The sequence below is a fragment of the Copadichromis virginalis genome, linkage group LG20, assembly GCF_057382275.1.
Source record: "Copadichromis virginalis isolate Kocher_CV1m ecotype Utaka linkage group LG20, C_Virginalis_male_GT1.1, whole genome shotgun sequence".
NCBI lineage: Eukaryota > Metazoa > Chordata > Actinopteri > Cichliformes > Cichlidae > Copadichromis > Copadichromis virginalis.
This window is the reverse complement of record NC_140637.1, coordinates 19,169,315-19,186,403: the sequence shown is the minus strand read 5'-3', so window position 1 is coordinate 19,186,403 and position 17,089 is coordinate 19,169,315. Positions and strand designations below refer to the sequence as shown.

The 17,089-nt window shown below is 37.9% G+C and overlaps 2 protein-coding genes across 4 annotated transcripts in view; one reads left to right on the top strand and one right to left on the bottom strand.

Annotated features, from left to right (window-relative positions):
- Positions 1-347: 347 nt before the first annotated feature.
- On the top strand, positions 348-8,214 carry LOC146684657 (protein ILRUN-like). Its single transcript, XM_085444119.1, has 5 exons — positions 348-598; positions 1,942-2,096; positions 3,151-3,348; positions 5,570-5,895; positions 6,467-8,214. The coding sequence occupies exons 1-5, from the start codon at positions 447-449 to the stop codon at positions 6,500-6,502; spliced, it is 867 nt and encodes a 288-aa protein (XP_085300245.1). The 5' UTR covers positions 348-446; the 3' UTR covers positions 6,503-8,214.
- Positions 8,215-10,204: 1,990 nt separating this feature from the next.
- Positions 10,205-17,089, bottom strand: part of pacsin1a (protein kinase C and casein kinase substrate in neurons 1a) — a 34,544-nt gene continuing 27,659 nt past the window's right edge. For all 3 annotated transcript variants that reach the window (XM_085443230.1, XM_085443232.1, XM_085443231.1), the window contains exons 7-10: positions 15,852-15,972; positions 15,649-15,755; positions 14,709-14,905; positions 10,205-12,605 (exon numbers count right to left, since the gene is read on the bottom strand). In XM_085443230.1, the coding sequence (XP_085299356.1) occupies positions 12,496-12,605; positions 14,709-14,905; positions 15,649-15,755; positions 15,852-15,972 (535 nt within the window). In that variant the 3' untranslated portion in view covers positions 10,205-12,495. The remainder of the gene's footprint in view (positions 12,606-14,708; positions 14,906-15,648; positions 15,756-15,851; positions 15,973-17,089) is intronic.

The window sequence follows — 17,089 nt, the reverse complement described above, 5'->3', positions numbered from 1 at the left end:
TTTTTTGTTTTTGTCTACAGGTGTTTATTTTACAGTCTAACTGCATAGTCCCACTGCTAGTACTTCAAGTATCACCAAGAATATCGTTTTGCTTAAAACTATGACCTTTTCTAGGATAAATAAACGATACATTGTTATATATACTTTAAGTGATATTCCTTGGGTTGTTCTTTTCTTCTTCTTCTTATCATTATTATTAGTGAATAATTTATTATTTATTTGTGAATTATTATTATTATTGGTATTTTAATTAATCTGCCAGTTAATTACTGTTGTATACGCGTAGAAGATGTTTTAATTAGCGTCCACATTTTTCAGTCACGGAGGCTCAGGATGCAATCAGGTGACATGCGCACTCGACCCTGTTACCGAGTTTGTTATGATAAGTCGAGGCCTCGGACTAAATTAGGAGCCAACCCCCCGTGTTTATCCGGGCGAATCCCGTAATGGAGGGCATGGACCTGGACCAGGAGCTCATGCAGAAATTCAGCTGCATGGGTACAACAGACAAAGATATCCTCATATCAGAATTTCAGAGACTTCTTGGGTTTCAGCTAAACCCCGCAGGATGCGCCTTCTTTCTGGACATGACCAACTGGTGAGCTCGGGGACTCGTATGGCCTGCTGTTTGGTTAATGTTAGATAATATATAATGTGTACCAGCTAGCTTTCTGTGTAGCAGCATTTTTTGTACAAAGATAGTCTGCCTGAAAAACAAACAAACAGAAAATATCTCTGAAAGTTTTGTCCTCGCAGAACAAAAGCGTTTACGTTGGCCATAGAAGCGTCGGCTCAGTGACGGCTAACGACGTTGAAGAAGCGTAACTAGCTGAGTCAGTGTGACTCCGACTTTTGATTGCCTGTAACAGACACAGTGAAGGGTCGCAAGATTTGCATACCGGTGGAAAATTCCGTTGAAACAAATACTTTTTCGTTTAGGCACAACATAGCACCGAAGCGGATGCTGTATTTGACAAAAAACATGTTCACGTGTGTTAGCCTGTTGTTAGTCACCACTTTTATTCTGAAAAGCTAGGACGTACAGGATAGCTAGCTAACTTAAACTGAACTAAACGGATAGTTAGGATTTATTTCAGTCTTTTAACTTGTTATTCAGTGAGTTACATGAGTACCCTTTAAGATACCCGTTACCTTTATTGTCGATACAACTACAGTACATTGTGTCTATACTTTATTACGTAACCCATCTACATTGAAGTTGCAGAGACGGAGCTCAAAGATCACTGAAGCTCAGATATCTGGTTGCGCAAACCAGATCAATCTTAGCCGGACAGAATGTATTTCAGCTTTTTCACGTACGGAGGGTACTTGACAAGTCTTGTTTTTTAGGAAAAATGTGACTTCCGGTGGCATGTTTTAACCGTGAAACAATTCGCGGTGCCATTGCAGTGTACGGAAGCGAAAATGAATGTGCTGCTGAGGGGAAAGGCCATTTTGAAGTCATCCCAAAAATAGATTTCTCTGCGCATATGCGGCGCTGAGCCAGCTAATGCGGGTCTGTGGAAGATCAACTGTTCCAGCAGTGCGTTCACTGGGAGTGGGGCTGTTGTAGTATCACGTGATCTCGCTGCTCTGCAACGGGGTTTCTAAAAATAAAAACTGCTGGTTTATGGATGACCTGGTGTCACGGGAAGAACCCATCCTCAATGTGTCATACAGAAGCGTGATCTGTCTCCTTGTGATGCCTGATGATGGGGATGATTTTTGTCAGTGTACAATTACTAACTTTAAATGAAGCATGGAAAAAAAAAGCAAAAAAACAAACAAACCAAATGGCTGAATTTAACCTTCACATGTGTGGAACGGCTATAGCCTGTAGAATCATTTATCAACCAGCTGTAAAAACTGAGGCGTTACTTCTGCAACTGTATTATAAGTGAATATTTAGATTTACTCAAATTTCTGTTTTTTCATTCTTAGGAATTTACAGGCAGCCATTGGAGCCTATTATGACTTCGAAAGTCCCAACATCAGTGCACCCTGCATGTCCTTTGTAAAGGATGTGACGATTGGTGAGGGTGAATCCGTTCCACCTGACACACCTTTCACAAAGACCTGGAGGATACAGAACACCGGTAAGTCAGCTAGAATAAGAATATCACTTGTGTTGGAAAATAAAATAGTAACAGTATTTCCCAATGGTTGACTGCTTTGATGGGATGGGTTGTCTGCAATGGAGACTAATGTTGGTCTGTCCAGTTTTGGCTTTAGATGAGTAGCACTTGTTGGGAGCTATTATTTTACCTTTAGTTGGCTAGAGAGTTGTTGTCAAGTGGAGTATAACTGTGTTTTCATCAGCATCACTCAGACATGCACATAAACACAGTGACAGCCATAGACTGAAGTCTGTTGACCGCAGATATACTAAAGTGTCATTATAAGTGACTGCAAAATGCATGCACCGCTGTGCTCTCAAACCCATTGATTTCATTGGCAAAACAATTTGTTACTGGACAAACCGCAGCACTCAACCTGGGAGTGCTTAAAGACACTGTGGTCATATTTTAACAGATATGAACTTGGGCTAAAACACTGTAATGACTGCCTGAAATTCTTTCTTCTTGTTGGCTGACCTGTGTGTAAGGCCAGTTTACATTTCTTATATCATCCTCCTAATAGCTTTACAGCTGTATTAAACCTGTGGAGGTACATAGGAAAAGACATGCAGATATTGCACAAGAAGTTTTGAAAAGTCCCTATTTTGCTCTGTCCTTCAGCGCTCCCAACAAACAGCATATTGAATCCAACTGCAAGCACCGTGCACGTGGCATCCTGTGCAAAGGCCCTATTGTGTATTCAACAAATCTCATTTTATTTAAATAAGGTGGCATTACGTGTTACATAACTGAACTGTGGCTCTTTTGATTCGCTTTTCTTGTGTCAAAAATGTTAGGAAAAAAAATGTAACTTTTCAAGCAACAGCAAATCACTTGTTTATTTAAATGCTGCAGCTCTGCCTCTAGCCAACCAAGGCACATTATATAAAAATATTCCAAAAGAATGAGGTAGTTGGTTGAGCAGCCTGCCATTCAATACTGATCTAAAATAGAAGCTGATCATTGGTTAGTAATCACTATATCGTACATGAGTACAGTTCGTAACAAGAAAAATTGTCTGTTTGTCTTCCAGGTGCAGAGTCATGGCCTCCAGGAGTTTCTCTGAAGTATGTTGGAGGAGATCAGTTCGGCCACATAAACATGGTGATGGTGCGTTCTCTAGACCCGCAGGAAATGACTGATGTCAGTGTGCAGATGCATAGTCCTGTATCTCCGGGTATGTACCAGGGCCAGTGGAGAATGTGCACAGCTACCGGACTTTTCTATGGAGGTGAGAACTACAACTTTACTTAAAAAATGTTAAATGGAGTTACTTATCGTGATGATAATAACTCCATTTTTATGATAAGTAACTCCATTTATTTATTTATTTATTAACTTCTTTTTTGTTTTGTTTTTTTAAATGTTTTTGCTATAAGACAGCCAAAATGTGTTTCCTGGTTGATTCTGATGGCATAGGATTATGGGGATTTCCTTCAGAGCTAAACAAGGGGTTGGAGCCATAAGTAATATATCAGCTGCTAGGGCTGTTCGATATAACGATATATATCGGATGACGATATAAAAACATTTATCGTTTCATTTTACGCTATCGTTTGTTTCGTGGTGTCGCAAAATAAACTGTTTACGGCAATATTTTTTCATCTTTTTGATGGTCACTGTAGTGGTTATATTAATTTCTTAAAGTTCTCTCTTTCTCATAACCACACTATGGATGGACAAGCGCCTGTTTTTATGCGTTGTCATTACCAACAACGATCGCGTGTCCGCTTGTTTATTTTCCACATAAACCTTTCACAATAAAGCTCAAGATCCTGTTGAGACTTTTCAAAATAAACTGAATCACGTGAAAGAGTATGCAGAGTATTTACGGATGAGAAGCAAAAAAGAGCCGTCAGGTGCTAAAAAATAAACCTTAGACTCAAACGTTAGAACAGGCTTTTCCCTGCAGCACGCTGTGTAATAAATACTCACGAAGAAAACGGCGGCCGTTACAACTTATGTCAAAAAATGTATTGTTTCATGCATCGGTTAAAACACTCGACTCCAGGTACATGACGCCCAGCTGGAAACACTTCACGCAAGACGAGCTGCCCGAGATTCACAGAATTTACAGAAAATGTTAAATTTTTGTGATTTATATCGTTATCAGGACGATAGATGTCTTATATTGGGATATGAGATTTTGGTCATATTGCACAGCCCTATCAGCTGGTACAAAAAAGAGAGAAAACTAGAAATATTGTGTAGGAAGACATTAATAGACCTACAGCTGGGGGATAACTTACCTAAGGTGCAAGTAAGTTATCTTCAATAAATGGAATTTCTTGAATAAAAAGACAAAGTGACTCTAATGAAGTAATGTCATCTTTTTGTCATGCTAACTTACTGTTCAAGGTTTAAATTCTATTGTGGAAGCACTGTGGTTGAAGCACTGCTACGCAGATGGTTATTCTTCAGAGCTTTGTTGGAATCTTATTTGGTCTTGGACTTTTAGACAGATAAGTCAAGCTATTTGTAGAGTGCCTTTGTTTGGGGTTTTTGGGCTTTGTTATGTATACACAGAAAAAAATGTTCAAATCAAGTAAATCTTATTTATATACCTTGATATCACATTACAGTTTTGCCTCAAGGGGCTTTACACGGCACACAACAACCCTGTCATTAGACAGTTAATTAAATTAGTCACATTTTGTTTGTGATTCATGGCTTACGTAAGCTGCTGACGCTGAATTATACATGTCGTCCAGGCTTACTTTGTGTTGACTCTACAAAACCTAAAACCATAGTCAGAGATAATGGTGTTTCGACAGTGGTTATCAGCTTTCTTTGTTATCTCAGGCCTTTTGCTGATGGAAACGCTGTATATAACCTACTCCAGACAAGACTAGACTATGCATTTACCATTAGTTACCATGGTGATCTAGGCAGGTAAAGCGAGACCCACTGTTGGGATGCTAACAGCTCGGACATTAGGATCACCATACATTGCTAACCCATTAATTTTGCTACACTGTACAATGTGCCGTGCCGCAGTAACAGGGAATTATTAGCACTTCATCTTCATTAATGAAGATCATTTTGTATGGATGTGCTGCAATAAAACTATTAATTATTTATCATTAAATTAATTGATTTATGTCCTATCAGGATGTCTCTAAAGACTTCTCTACTTACAAATTAAGCTGGAGAGGGATGTTGAATTTAAACACCGGGCTTTAATATTTCATCCACTTGTTCATCACAATTATTTCCCACCTAAAATAGTTTCATGCTGACTTAAGGAGTAAGAAGAGGGCTGCAGATCAGAATCACATTAAGTCTTTGAGGATACAAGGTGTGAAGTGTAGTCCAGCCTAATTATTATACAGTAAATATTTTGTAACCGTTTGATTTATGGGTATTGGGTAATATCCTGCATATAGACACAGGTTTAGTTACATGTTATCAACTCTATGATTATGTTTAAGCACACCATTGTCTATTTACAGATGTAATTTGGGTGATCCTGAGTGTGGAGGTTGGAGGCCTCCTTGGTGTCACACAGCAGCTTTCCTCTTTTCAAGCTGAGTTCAACACCCAGCCTCATCGTAACCTGGAAGGAGATTATAACCCCTTCGCCTCACCAGAGAAAAACAAGTGCCCTAACAGCAACAACAACAGCCTTCACGATGACAGCAACCATAGAGTTGCAGAGGAACATTGGGAGGGAAGCCCAAACCAGCTGCAGCAAGACCAGAATGGACTTTCACAAAACTCTGTGGATATATTAGCAAACAGTCTACAAAGCAATCTATCAGTAGTCTCTTGCAACCAGGTGAGACATATCACAGAGCCACAACCTTGTCTGTGCATGTTAATGAGGGTTGAATCACACTGAATCTTCTGTGGACAAAATTAAAAAGTCAACATTTGCCTTTAATAGATTATCCCGAGTGGTGGTGTGCTCAGAGCACGTATTAGAACTAAATGTAAAGTTTACCAGATGTAATTTTGCAGTGTTGGCCAGGACAGCTCCATGCTGTTGTTGGTATGGCACAGACTAATGTAGCTATACTGAAAAATATAGACTTTAGACACTGAAAATCTGTAAAGCTGCTGTTTAGCAAGTTCAATAGTTTGGACTTTTTCTGCTCATGTCAGCACCTTTTAAAATCTACTTTTAATGTTTGCAGTTGCTAAACAGGAAATACCCTACGCCCCTAGTCACACAGGCGTAGAGATTAGTTGGTGATGCCCTTGCTGAGTGGGTGCTGGAAGTTGCTAACAATCACTGAATTAGTTGCAGTGACTGTAAACTGTGAAGCTATGTTTTCTGTCTGTTGTTGGTCTACTACTACTTTTTTTTTTTTTTTTTTTTTTTTTTTAATCCTTTCTCTTTGTTGCAGGGTATACAGGAGCCCTATCCATTTGGGCACTCTTAAATCATGGGACTTGTGAAGGAGTGAAGCAGCACTAAAATCATACCTCTGGAGTCTGTCACACCAACAAAAGAAAGAAGAGGTTCGTCAGTAGAGAGTGGAGAGTGTGGAGATTCAAAAACACTTTATGCAAAGTCCAGTTAGACTGAATATCCGGAGGCCAACGCTCCTGACATGCAGCTCAACCAACATCCTGCACCCACTGTATGCACGTGTGAATGCTAAGTTAAAAATGAGTGCTATGAGTCTTTTGAGTGATAACTTTTTTTCTTTTATTTTTCAAAAAAAAATAATTTTTTTAGCAGTCAGAGTACCCATTAAACAGATGACAGGAGTGTGTGAATGTTTGTGTATTTGTGTGTGGATTGTGCAACATGAAAAAAGAGAATTTGGAGGAAAAGCCATTCACTTTGCCAACTGATTCTCCGGTTTCTACTCTGATTTATTGGTATGTTGATTAGGTTTGTGGACTCTTTGTTGTCTAGACTACTAAATTCCTGAAACATAATTTATGCATTTTTAAAGAAACAATATTTTCCAAAAGCTTATTTGAAGGTTAGATAAGTCTAAACTGTGTTTTTCATGCCACATACAGTATGACCAGTATTTTATAAGCCGTTAGCTGGAAGTTTAGAAACAGTGCAGCTTATTTAAACAAGAGGGAATCGGCCAAATTGAAGCTAAGATCAGAGAAACAGAAGTCTCGTACATTAATTACAAATATTTTCTGACATAAATTATTTTGTATTATTGGTAAATGTTCCTGACTTCATAGTTGGGTCATTAATTCATACATTAATTCATAAAAAGTTTTAAAAAACTAGATTCCTGCAAAGTATAAGATGCGTAATTCAAGTCATATAAACAGAAGTAAAGACATAATTTCTCATTATGAATCCGTTTGGTTGTTTGTTTACTGCTTCAAATTCAACTTAAAGCTGTCTTGGAAATGTTTTTAACATATTAAGTTGAATGTAAATGATGAATGTAGAAGGGGAAAATTCTTTTGGAAACATATAAATTTACCCAAAGATTCTTAATGGGATATTTTCATTCAACTGTCAGTTTTATTCATGTTATTGTTGGTTTTCATCTCGTTAAATTTATGTTTGAGAAGTTCCATTTAAAAGACTACAAACGGTCTCATTGATATTTCTCATTTAATCACACGCTTGATTTTTTTTTTGATTTTTTTATCACCAATCAAATAACTGATTCATATCTTTTTTTTTTTTAAGTAATGTTATTCAGCATTTACTTACTTGCTAATCTATGCACTGAGTAATGAACCCCAATGGCAAGGCCTCAGTGTACCTTTTCTCCTTGGTAAGAAGGTGTGTTGTTTTTTTTATGCTGTGTGTTAGATCCCTGTCATATCCTTTTATGTTGAGGCCTGTAACCTGATGAGAGTTGACGTGAGAACACCGTTCAGCTGACACTTGAGGATCCATGAGATCTAAATGTTGCTTAGAACAATGTGCATTTCCTGTTAATAAAGAGAGAGATTAATGTTTATCTTGCTATCAGAGGTAGTTATTGTCAATTTAATGTAATATTGCAAAGTTTCCACTGGCCAAAATGAATTGCAGAATGAATCAGTTGGCATTAGACTCAAACAGCAGCACATTTAGGTGAGTGAGAAGCAAACAGATGAAAGCTTATTTCTGGTATGTTTGATGAATGTTTGTATGATTAAATTATCAGTGAAAATGAAAGCCTGTGTGGTCATGCTTTTCATGGTTTAATGAAGCGACTCACTAGCAGATTCCAAGAAAGAAAATTAAACCTTTAAATAATGGCTGTTATGATGGTGGCTGTATGTTTTACTATGAGAAAGTGTAAAGATTAAAAAAAAAACAACCCTCAGGAATATTTCCAGCACCTTGTTGAATCTATGACATGACAAATTAAGGCAGCTCTGAAGGCAAAAGTTTGTCCAACCCAGTGCTAGCAAGGTGTAACTAGTGAACGTATGTACAAGGAACGAAAATGTGTCTAATACTTGGTGATTTCATCATTAATCTTAAAAGGGCTTTTCCACCTGTGACAGATTTTTAAATGCTGCTTATTAACTGAAAAAAAAGAAAACGGCAGCAAATTCTTCAGCCTATATAACAGTCTATATTTATATATAACGCATATATAAATATAACTTTCTTTAAAGTCTTGGTGTTTCGTGAACACATGTGACATAGGTTGGATGATACTACTGATGACATTCAGAAATTCTCTGAATTGCTCGGAGAGCTGAAATGTATTTATCAGACACATTTGTCACTTTTAAAGTTAAAATAGTCGCTGCAGTGAGTTTATTTATAAAGGACCAATGAGAAGAAAAGGAGAAAAGTTTAAAATGCTTGTTTGGAGTCCAAGAATTAAAAAGATGTGCTTGAAAATCAGCATAACACATCCACAAAAGATCCACCTGAGTGTTGGACAGTCAGATCCCGGAGCGGCATTACTGCTCAGCTTCAGTGTAGCAGTATCAGGTCTCCTTTTCATGTATAGCATAACCAGGGCATGGCACACCTGTCTCAGGTAGATCCGGTGATCTCTCTAACGTTCCCCTAACTTCCATTCCGGGAAGTTCCCCATTAAGGTGATGAATGCAGCAATGAAGTCATTTGTCTTTAAAACATAACACTAATCTCCTTTATAATGTATCATTCTTTAATTTAAGACCTTTAGAAAAGATGAACTAAATAAATAGTTCAGTTTATTAAAAGTGGAACTTAGTGATCTTTGAAGGTAGATGCTTTCTGTTTTTCCAAGGTTCGATGTAAAAAGTGCCTAGTGGACTAAAAAAAGAACCAGTCAGTGGCTCTTTCTTTGGCCTTGGCTCTTCAAGTGCCCCTCTAGTTTTAGAATTGCATTTTCTAATATTCCCATCCAGGTATATTTAATTCAAAGTTAGGAAATGTTTTATTATTAAACCAGTCTTGATAAATAGCACTTTTTATGTGTCAGTGATATGGCATGGTTTATTCCCATGCTCTACAATAAAAATAAATAAATTGGTAGCACGTTATAATAATGTTGCACTATTAAGCATTAGTAAGGTATTAGCAAGTGCTTCATTCATCATCATATAGCATTACTCCTCCTTAGTATGCCATTTATAAAGACAGATATAATATTATGACTACGACGATGATTCTGATTATTACTACCAGTGATGTCGTAGCAGTGGTAGCTGTAAATGATGTAACAGTAACAGATGGATAAACATATATGTATTTATAGATAGCATAATAAAGCGGAGTAATGATAAATGATGAATTAAGAACTTGCTAATACCTTGCTAATTTCTTGTAGCGTGACATTATTATAAAGTGCCACTAAATTAAATTAATGGTTTAATAACGAATAACTCCAAATCATGCTGTCTATAGACAAAAAAAACACACAGAGGCTACTTTTTTGTCAACAAACTTGTTTCCCTTTCAAACCAATATCGCAATATTGACACCATCACAACAAATTTGATTTGGGTTTTTCATCACTATCGTCATTATCTGTGATCATAATCATCTTTATGCATATTTAAATGAACTTGTTACATCAAGATGAACAGGCACTACACCAGTTAGGAGATAAAAGTACATCACTAACTATGAACATACATCTTCTAGACCGCTAATAAAGGGTTTCCACAACATGAGCTGCTGTCCCCTGTGTGCATAAGGAAGAGATCAACATAAAAAAGCATTTTACATGTACACCTTTTTACTGCCTCAACATGGTTAGGTCTCATTTTCAACTCAACACAGTTGTACAGTTACAATAGAATATAATCTTTAAATTACATCATCATATACAAATCTGACAGCGTGGGGTAACGTCACGCTTTTATTATACACTGACAATTCCATTGCAATAAAATTCATACAATATGGTACCTATTACTTAATATGTTTTCCATTGCTGTTATTTAATGAAACACATTTACATGTATAACACTACATTTTGTCTTAATAGTCAATCACTTGCATTTTTTTTGTGGTTTTTTTGTTACATTTACACAACTCATACACACTGGGTGATGGAGATGTTTTCCCTCAGAATATTAACCTGATAATGTTGATTATGCATTTGAACCTGTGTGTATTGTGTATGTATATCCTGCTTAATGCATGTGTGTTTGCACGTGTGTGGAAGTGTGTGCGCATGTGCATCGAGGATGTATGACATTTTTATGACAGGAGTCCTTTTTGCTATGCTGGACAGCTTTACTCTAAGACACAACTTGTGAGCTGGTGATGTGTTTCTCCTCATGTGTGAGACCCAAAACCTGTCAAATCCTGTTCCAGACACAAAGCTAAACACATCTGACTGCTGTTAGTCTGGTGACATTTAAACTAAGTTATAAATAGCAATCTCCAATCTAATCAGATTTAGGTGCAACTGGTAGCAAGATAACTCACTAATCCACCTTTGATAAATGCAATTCCTGCTATGATTTTAATTTAAATGGTGCAAGATTTCAAAAATAACCATGTAATGCACCCTGTAAGTCATCCTGCATGCAGTGCAGTACTTGTCATATGTATCCCCAGTATTTTGTAACATGTTTGGGTTTTTTGACAACTGAATTTTGATGGACTGTGAAGCAACTATAAGTTGATCTTCAGTGAAGCTGCTTCACACTGATATGGTAAATTATTGCACGGAGTGAAAACAGATAGTTGATGGTATTGGGTCGTTCTTTGGCTCAGCATTAAAACGGGCCACATAACTAGTGCTTTTTGCTAGGCAAGGCTTTAAATGACAGTGGAGAACAATGCTTATATGACACGCCCTCTTTCAAGCCCAAACACTAGTACATTCATGTCCTGTTGGAGAGGCTTCAATCTTCAGACAACAGTCTGTAGCACAGTAACACACTGAGATGCCTCCACTGGCCCTTCACTCTGGAAGAAAAGTCCCCAGCATATGCACTGTTCAAAACCCTCCTCTCAAACTGCAGTGAAAACCTCATGATGACTTGATCCGCCTTCACTCTGAGGGAATGCATCGCAGGTCTTTCTCGTTATCAGTAGCGGGATATAGTAAGGAATTACTGAACCAAGGATGAGAGCTTCTGTGAAAAACTGTAAATCCTTTCCATGATTTGCATGAAGATGGTTTTCTCAAAGGATTTGTGACGCTAAGAAAAACAGATGTTGAAAGCAAAACAAACCAACATAAAATCAGTTCATCAACAAGCTTTCTCTTGTGAAATTAGAAGCATGTGCATGTCCAGAAGCTTGTGATGCTAAGAAGTAATCTCTGCATTTGTAGTTGAAGTGTTGCATCAGGTTGGAGCCTAAACAAGGCTGCAGGATTCAGGGAATGCACGTCGTTGCATAGCACATGCTGCTATGCAAGTTCAGAAACAGTTAACACACGTAGCACTGCACACACTGGAAAAGAGGTTGGACCAAATCACAAAGAAAAAACAAACAAACAAACAAACAAAAAACCAAAAAGAGGATACTGTCAGTGGTACTTTTAAAACTACACAGCATTCCTGATGTGAGGATGGCTGACCGTACACAGCATTAAAAATGCTACACAAAATGGCATCACACTGTATATACACAATGCAGGTTAGAGAAGCTCATCTTTGTCAAATGGGTACAACTGATTATATTATCTTCCCATTTTCACAAGTGAACTCACTGCAGTTTAAATAAGCTGCATTATATTGTTAAATACAGCTACACAGACAAGCAATGTGTTCCTGCACTGTCTTGATGTTATAGTTGAGTGTGTATATACTGGAATAACTGCTGCTCCTGTTTTTAAATGTGTAAGTTCGCCCACCCCAAATGCTGGATAAAATATATTATACTGATATATTGTCTTTTAGGTTACTAAGTTTTATTTAGGCAAAACTGCTTGGCGCATCTGTTGGGCAAGGGATGTGTTGCTCTTAAGTCTCTGGCTATGTGCGGTGCAATTGGACGGGACAGTTCAAGCTGCCTCCAATGGCATATCCTTGTCCAGTAATGTGACTAGACTGGCTCGACATAATTGGCTGGGTACAGTCCCTCTCTGCCGTTGTCCAAACGACCTCTACACCAGCCTTGCTCGTCTTCATCCTCAGTCTTAGTCAGTTCATCGCCTGCAAAAGACAAATGATTCCTTAATCAGCACACTCGTACGTTTCACTTAAATCTAAAGCAGAGCTATTCATCAGAATATTTCCACATTTTCTCTTTTATTATGTATTTTGATAATAAATCACCGGAAAGAAAGAAAAAATCCTCACTCTAGTAAACATACAGTTGCAAGGTAGAACCACCCAAAAGCTCCTTTATTCTAGTTTTTTTTTTTTTTTTGCAGTTACAGTAAGCATAGTTTGTAAAATAACATTATGTTGTATAAATGAGACTTTTGAACTTTCCACCAAAACTATAAAATAGATTAAACTAAATAGGCCAGCAGCAGGTTAACTTAGCGTAGCACAACCACCAGAAACATGAATAAACAGCTAGAGTGACATCAAATGTGTGCTGTGTTGGTAACACTGGTTAGTTGTGTATTTGTGCTTTAAGGTTGTTAGGGGAAAAAAGCAAAACTGTCCGATAGATAATATGTCAAAAACCCACAACTTGTCTGTTTTTCACTTTCTTGTACAAGAATAACTTACACAGAATTTACAGCATTTATAGCATCATTTTATTTGTATATCCTCAGAGAATAAAGTACTCCTTTAGATCAAGGATGTCAAACTCATTTGACATTGTGGGCCACATGCTGCTCACCCTGATTTTAAGTCGGCTGGATCAGTGAAGCTTCCCTTTCTCTCAGTGTAACAAAGTTTAACAACACATTTAATCACCAAGATCTCTTAATATAAGAAAAGGAAATGCAGTTTCACTGTGTGTCTCAGGTTTTCTACATATTAAAGACATGTTGCTCTTGTAAATACAAGAAAACTGTCTCTTTAGGCTTAACTTGTAAGAAATAAATGTGTAAAATAAAGGGAAACATTCTGATTGCCCACCCTGTCCTGTCACAATAAAAGAGAAATGTTTTGTTTATTCAGTCGCTGTAAAAACAAGCAAACTAAACTAAACTAAAACTAAATCAAGGCATAAATTACTATAGTAGTTCCCTATGGTGATTTGTTTGTCTGTTACTTAATTTCATTGGTGTAGTATGAGTAACCATAGGGACGGTCTTTATCAGTAGGAAAAGCTGTTAAAGTAATAAAAAAGGAGTTAAGATTCCGATATTTATGCCTACATTTTCCAAAACCAACCAGTGGGCCTGACTGGAGTCAGAAAAAGGTTTCAAAGATGAGTGGTTGATGTCATGTTGTTCAACTTCTGTGAACAACATGACATCAACCACTCATCTCTGAAACCTTTTTCAGGCCTAAAGAGTGTTCAACTTCTGTGAACACTCTTTGGGCCGCACAATCCAGTTTGATCCCCAAACAAATGTCAAACATCTTAAAATTATCCAGGGCAGTTTTTCTTTCTGGCAGTAAAGTGCAAAGAAAAGCAGTAACATACCATTAAAAGGTAAGGAATTTCACTGATGTCAGGTAAACAAATACTAGCAAAGAAGAAGTGTGATTCATTTTGTTTGCCTCTAAGGAAGCGACAGGAGGTGCTTTCAATGGTTTTTAAACAGAATACATACAACAGCTTGCAGGTGAACAACACAAAGAAAGTTTCTGTGCCTGAAGAGTTTGGGCAGGGGGTGGGGTGTCGCTTTGTTTGTTTCATGTCTTTATCAGGCGACAACTTGATGAACAAAGACCTTCACTCACAGTGTGGTTAAAATATGGATGCAGAGGGAGGAACAAGACAAAGATACACAGCTGTTGCTTCTTCAGTAGCTATTCTTCTGTTTATGGTTTGCCTTTAAATTGTTAGTCATGTCACTGTGAGGGCTCTAGAGCACTGTTTTGGACTAGCTTTGGAGCTTCTGTTAAGTGTTAGCAAGTCCCTGTAATTTGTTGTCCATGTGGCTATTATTGACTCATCATTGCTATTTTCTACAGAGGAAGGAACTTGAAAATACATATTAAGTCAAGCTGCTTTTGAACACCTGCATCAAGCTACAGCTTGTCATCTTATCTGAAATCTACAGCCTCAATAACATAAAATAAAAATTTAACTGCATTTTTGTTGTAGTTATTGGTACGCTTGAGCTGAATGGCATGATTATTGACAAAATCCCCAAACTATGTCACCCGGTCATGCACATGTACCTGCTTTAAAGGAGAGCTCATCCTGCTCCTGGCCTTCGTAGTCATAGAGAGCACGCACCCTTACCCCTCTCCCAGTGCTGGAATCATCTTCAAATGAATTGCCGTTCCCACCGTTCTCATTGCCTGAGTATGCAGCGGGCTGCTCATCATCAGACCACTCAGTCGAATAAGCTTGGTTCTTCTCATAGCTGCTCACACTGGAAGAGAGAGAAAAGGGAGGCTGACATTAGGATGCTTCCAAAACAAAAGACTGAAATTTAAAGGTTTTGAACAGGTCAAAACCATTAACAAACTAATTCTGCTAGCCAGTGTCAGAAATGAGCTGCTTGCCACAGACCTTCGTGACTGTCTAAAAACTATTCTGGTGTTAAGGAAAGGTGTTATGAAAAGAGTTATTGTGCATTCACAGAAAACACTGGGAACATGCATCAGGGGAGTCTAGAGAAGCTAAAACATGACACCTGACACTTGTAGCTCCATGATGGCATGCGCTATGAAAGAGTTTTGCTGGCTTTACTTTGTAGTAACGCTGTGACAATATATTGTGTATAATTAAATTTGGACTTCAGTATAAACAGTTTAAACACAGTCTTCTTCCTGAAAGGCTCAGGTGGGACGATTTAAAGTGACAGACTCTTAAACCACAGGTACACAAAACATCTTTGTGGTACTTTAGGCTGAAAACTGAAACACATACTTTATCAACATGTGAGATTAAAATTAATATGTGTTATAGTGGAAGATTATGAAGTCTAAAAATGTAAAAATCTTGAAACAGGTTGGTTTTAGCTTCCCCAATGAGATTTGTTCACAAAACATAAACATTTAAAATAAAATTAAACTGAATAAAAATAATTATTAGTCATCTTGTAATTTTATTGCTAGATTTGACTCAAAAATATGTGACCGTAAAATACACTAGCAGATCTCTTGAACTAACCTGCTACGGTCACCAGGTGGAGCCACATGGTCAGTGCTAGGAGTGGGTGGGGCTCCGTCTGGTTTCTTTTTCTTTGGAGGAGCTGAAGCCTGGTCTGGGTTGTACTCCTGGTGAGGAGAGAGAAGAGAAGCACATAAAGTAATGTAGAAAATAAAGGGGAGAGGTGTCGTACACGTTTTTTTGGTGATGGCTTGGCATTGCACCTCAAATATGGGCCAGTTCATGTGCATTCCTGGGCCGTGGTTGTTGCTGAACCACTTGAGATCCTCCTGCGTGTTTGCAGCCAAGATCGTGCGCTCCAGTTCTCTGTATATTGTGGCATAGCTGAAGAGAGGAAAATGAAACAAATAGTGACAATAAAAGTGCCAGAAGGGACCTGTGGGTTCTGCCAATTTGGCAACAGAATCACCAGTGTAGTTCAAATTCTAGGTTGAAAGAGATCTAGTGTTGGGTGGCGACAGGACTAAAGTGTCTCCCTGAATTTTCTGGTAAAGCTGGGGTTCTCAACAGTGGACATATTTACTCTGAATGGCCCTGTTTTGTACCACAATGTTGGTATTTATGTTGCCACTGTTTACCCAAACCATGGCAATGTGTAATGGATTAAAAAGAGAACAATGATCCTGCAGTTTTCTTCCTCTAATTACAGGCTAAACCAGTATGTCTGGGGTCCTATTTTAACACCTGTGGATAACAAAACTACTGTGAAGACATGCATAGTTTATAATATTATTACTATCTTTTTGGGCATTTTTGTCTTTAATGCATAGTAAAGTAGTGAAGAAACACAGGGAAGCAGGGGGAGAGAGAGGGAGAAGGCATGCAGGAAAAGGCCTCGAACCAGGGCTACTGCACTCCAGCCATGTGGCACGTGGTCACCTGCTTTCCCGCTCAGCTAAAATGACACCCTATAGATTATGATAGGTTATTAACATCAGCAATTTAAACCTACTGTTAAAAAAATTGTAGATGTCTTAATTTTAAAATAAATCTTTTCACTTGTAGGCTACCGTTGTGTTTATGTCAGAATTCACTAATAAAGGCTATATTATCTTATCTTATGACATGACCGGTCTTGGACCCTAACATAACCTAACACAAAGAGGACAATGTACCAAACATAACTCAAAACATCACCCATAATAGTAAAGGTGATCAGAGAGTGCATGCACAGCCACTCTTCCTCTGTGCTATCCTCATCAGCTATCTGAGGTAAGCTTATGTTTTATTTCTAACTATTGCTTTCTGATTTCAGTAATTAGGATTGACTCCTCTTCTTAATTCCAGTTCATTTCATCTTCACACGTGTAAGTATCTGCTGGCCACTGTACAGCTGCATCCAACATGACTGTATCCATCTGAGCAGTTAGATGGAGAAGACTGAATGTTTACAGATTGCTGAGTTGACTGAAGTGGCAAATTGTCACTTCTGTCACCATCA

What these genes read in the sequence shown, in the direction of transcription:
- LOC146684657 (XM_085444119.1), top strand. Translation starts at nt 447, where the DNA reads ATGGAGGGCATGGACCTGGACCAGGAGCTCATGCAGAAATTCAGCTGC. An exon ending in CTGGAGGATACAGAACACCG is followed by an intron (nt 2,097 to 3,150) that starts GTAAGTCAGCTA and finishes TTTGTCTTCCAG; the next exon opens with GTGCAGAGTCATGGCCTCCA. An exon ending in TACCGGACTTTTCTATGGAG is followed by an intron (nt 3,349 to 5,569) that starts GTGAGAACTACA and finishes GTCTATTTACAG; the next exon opens with ATGTAATTTGGGTGATCCTG.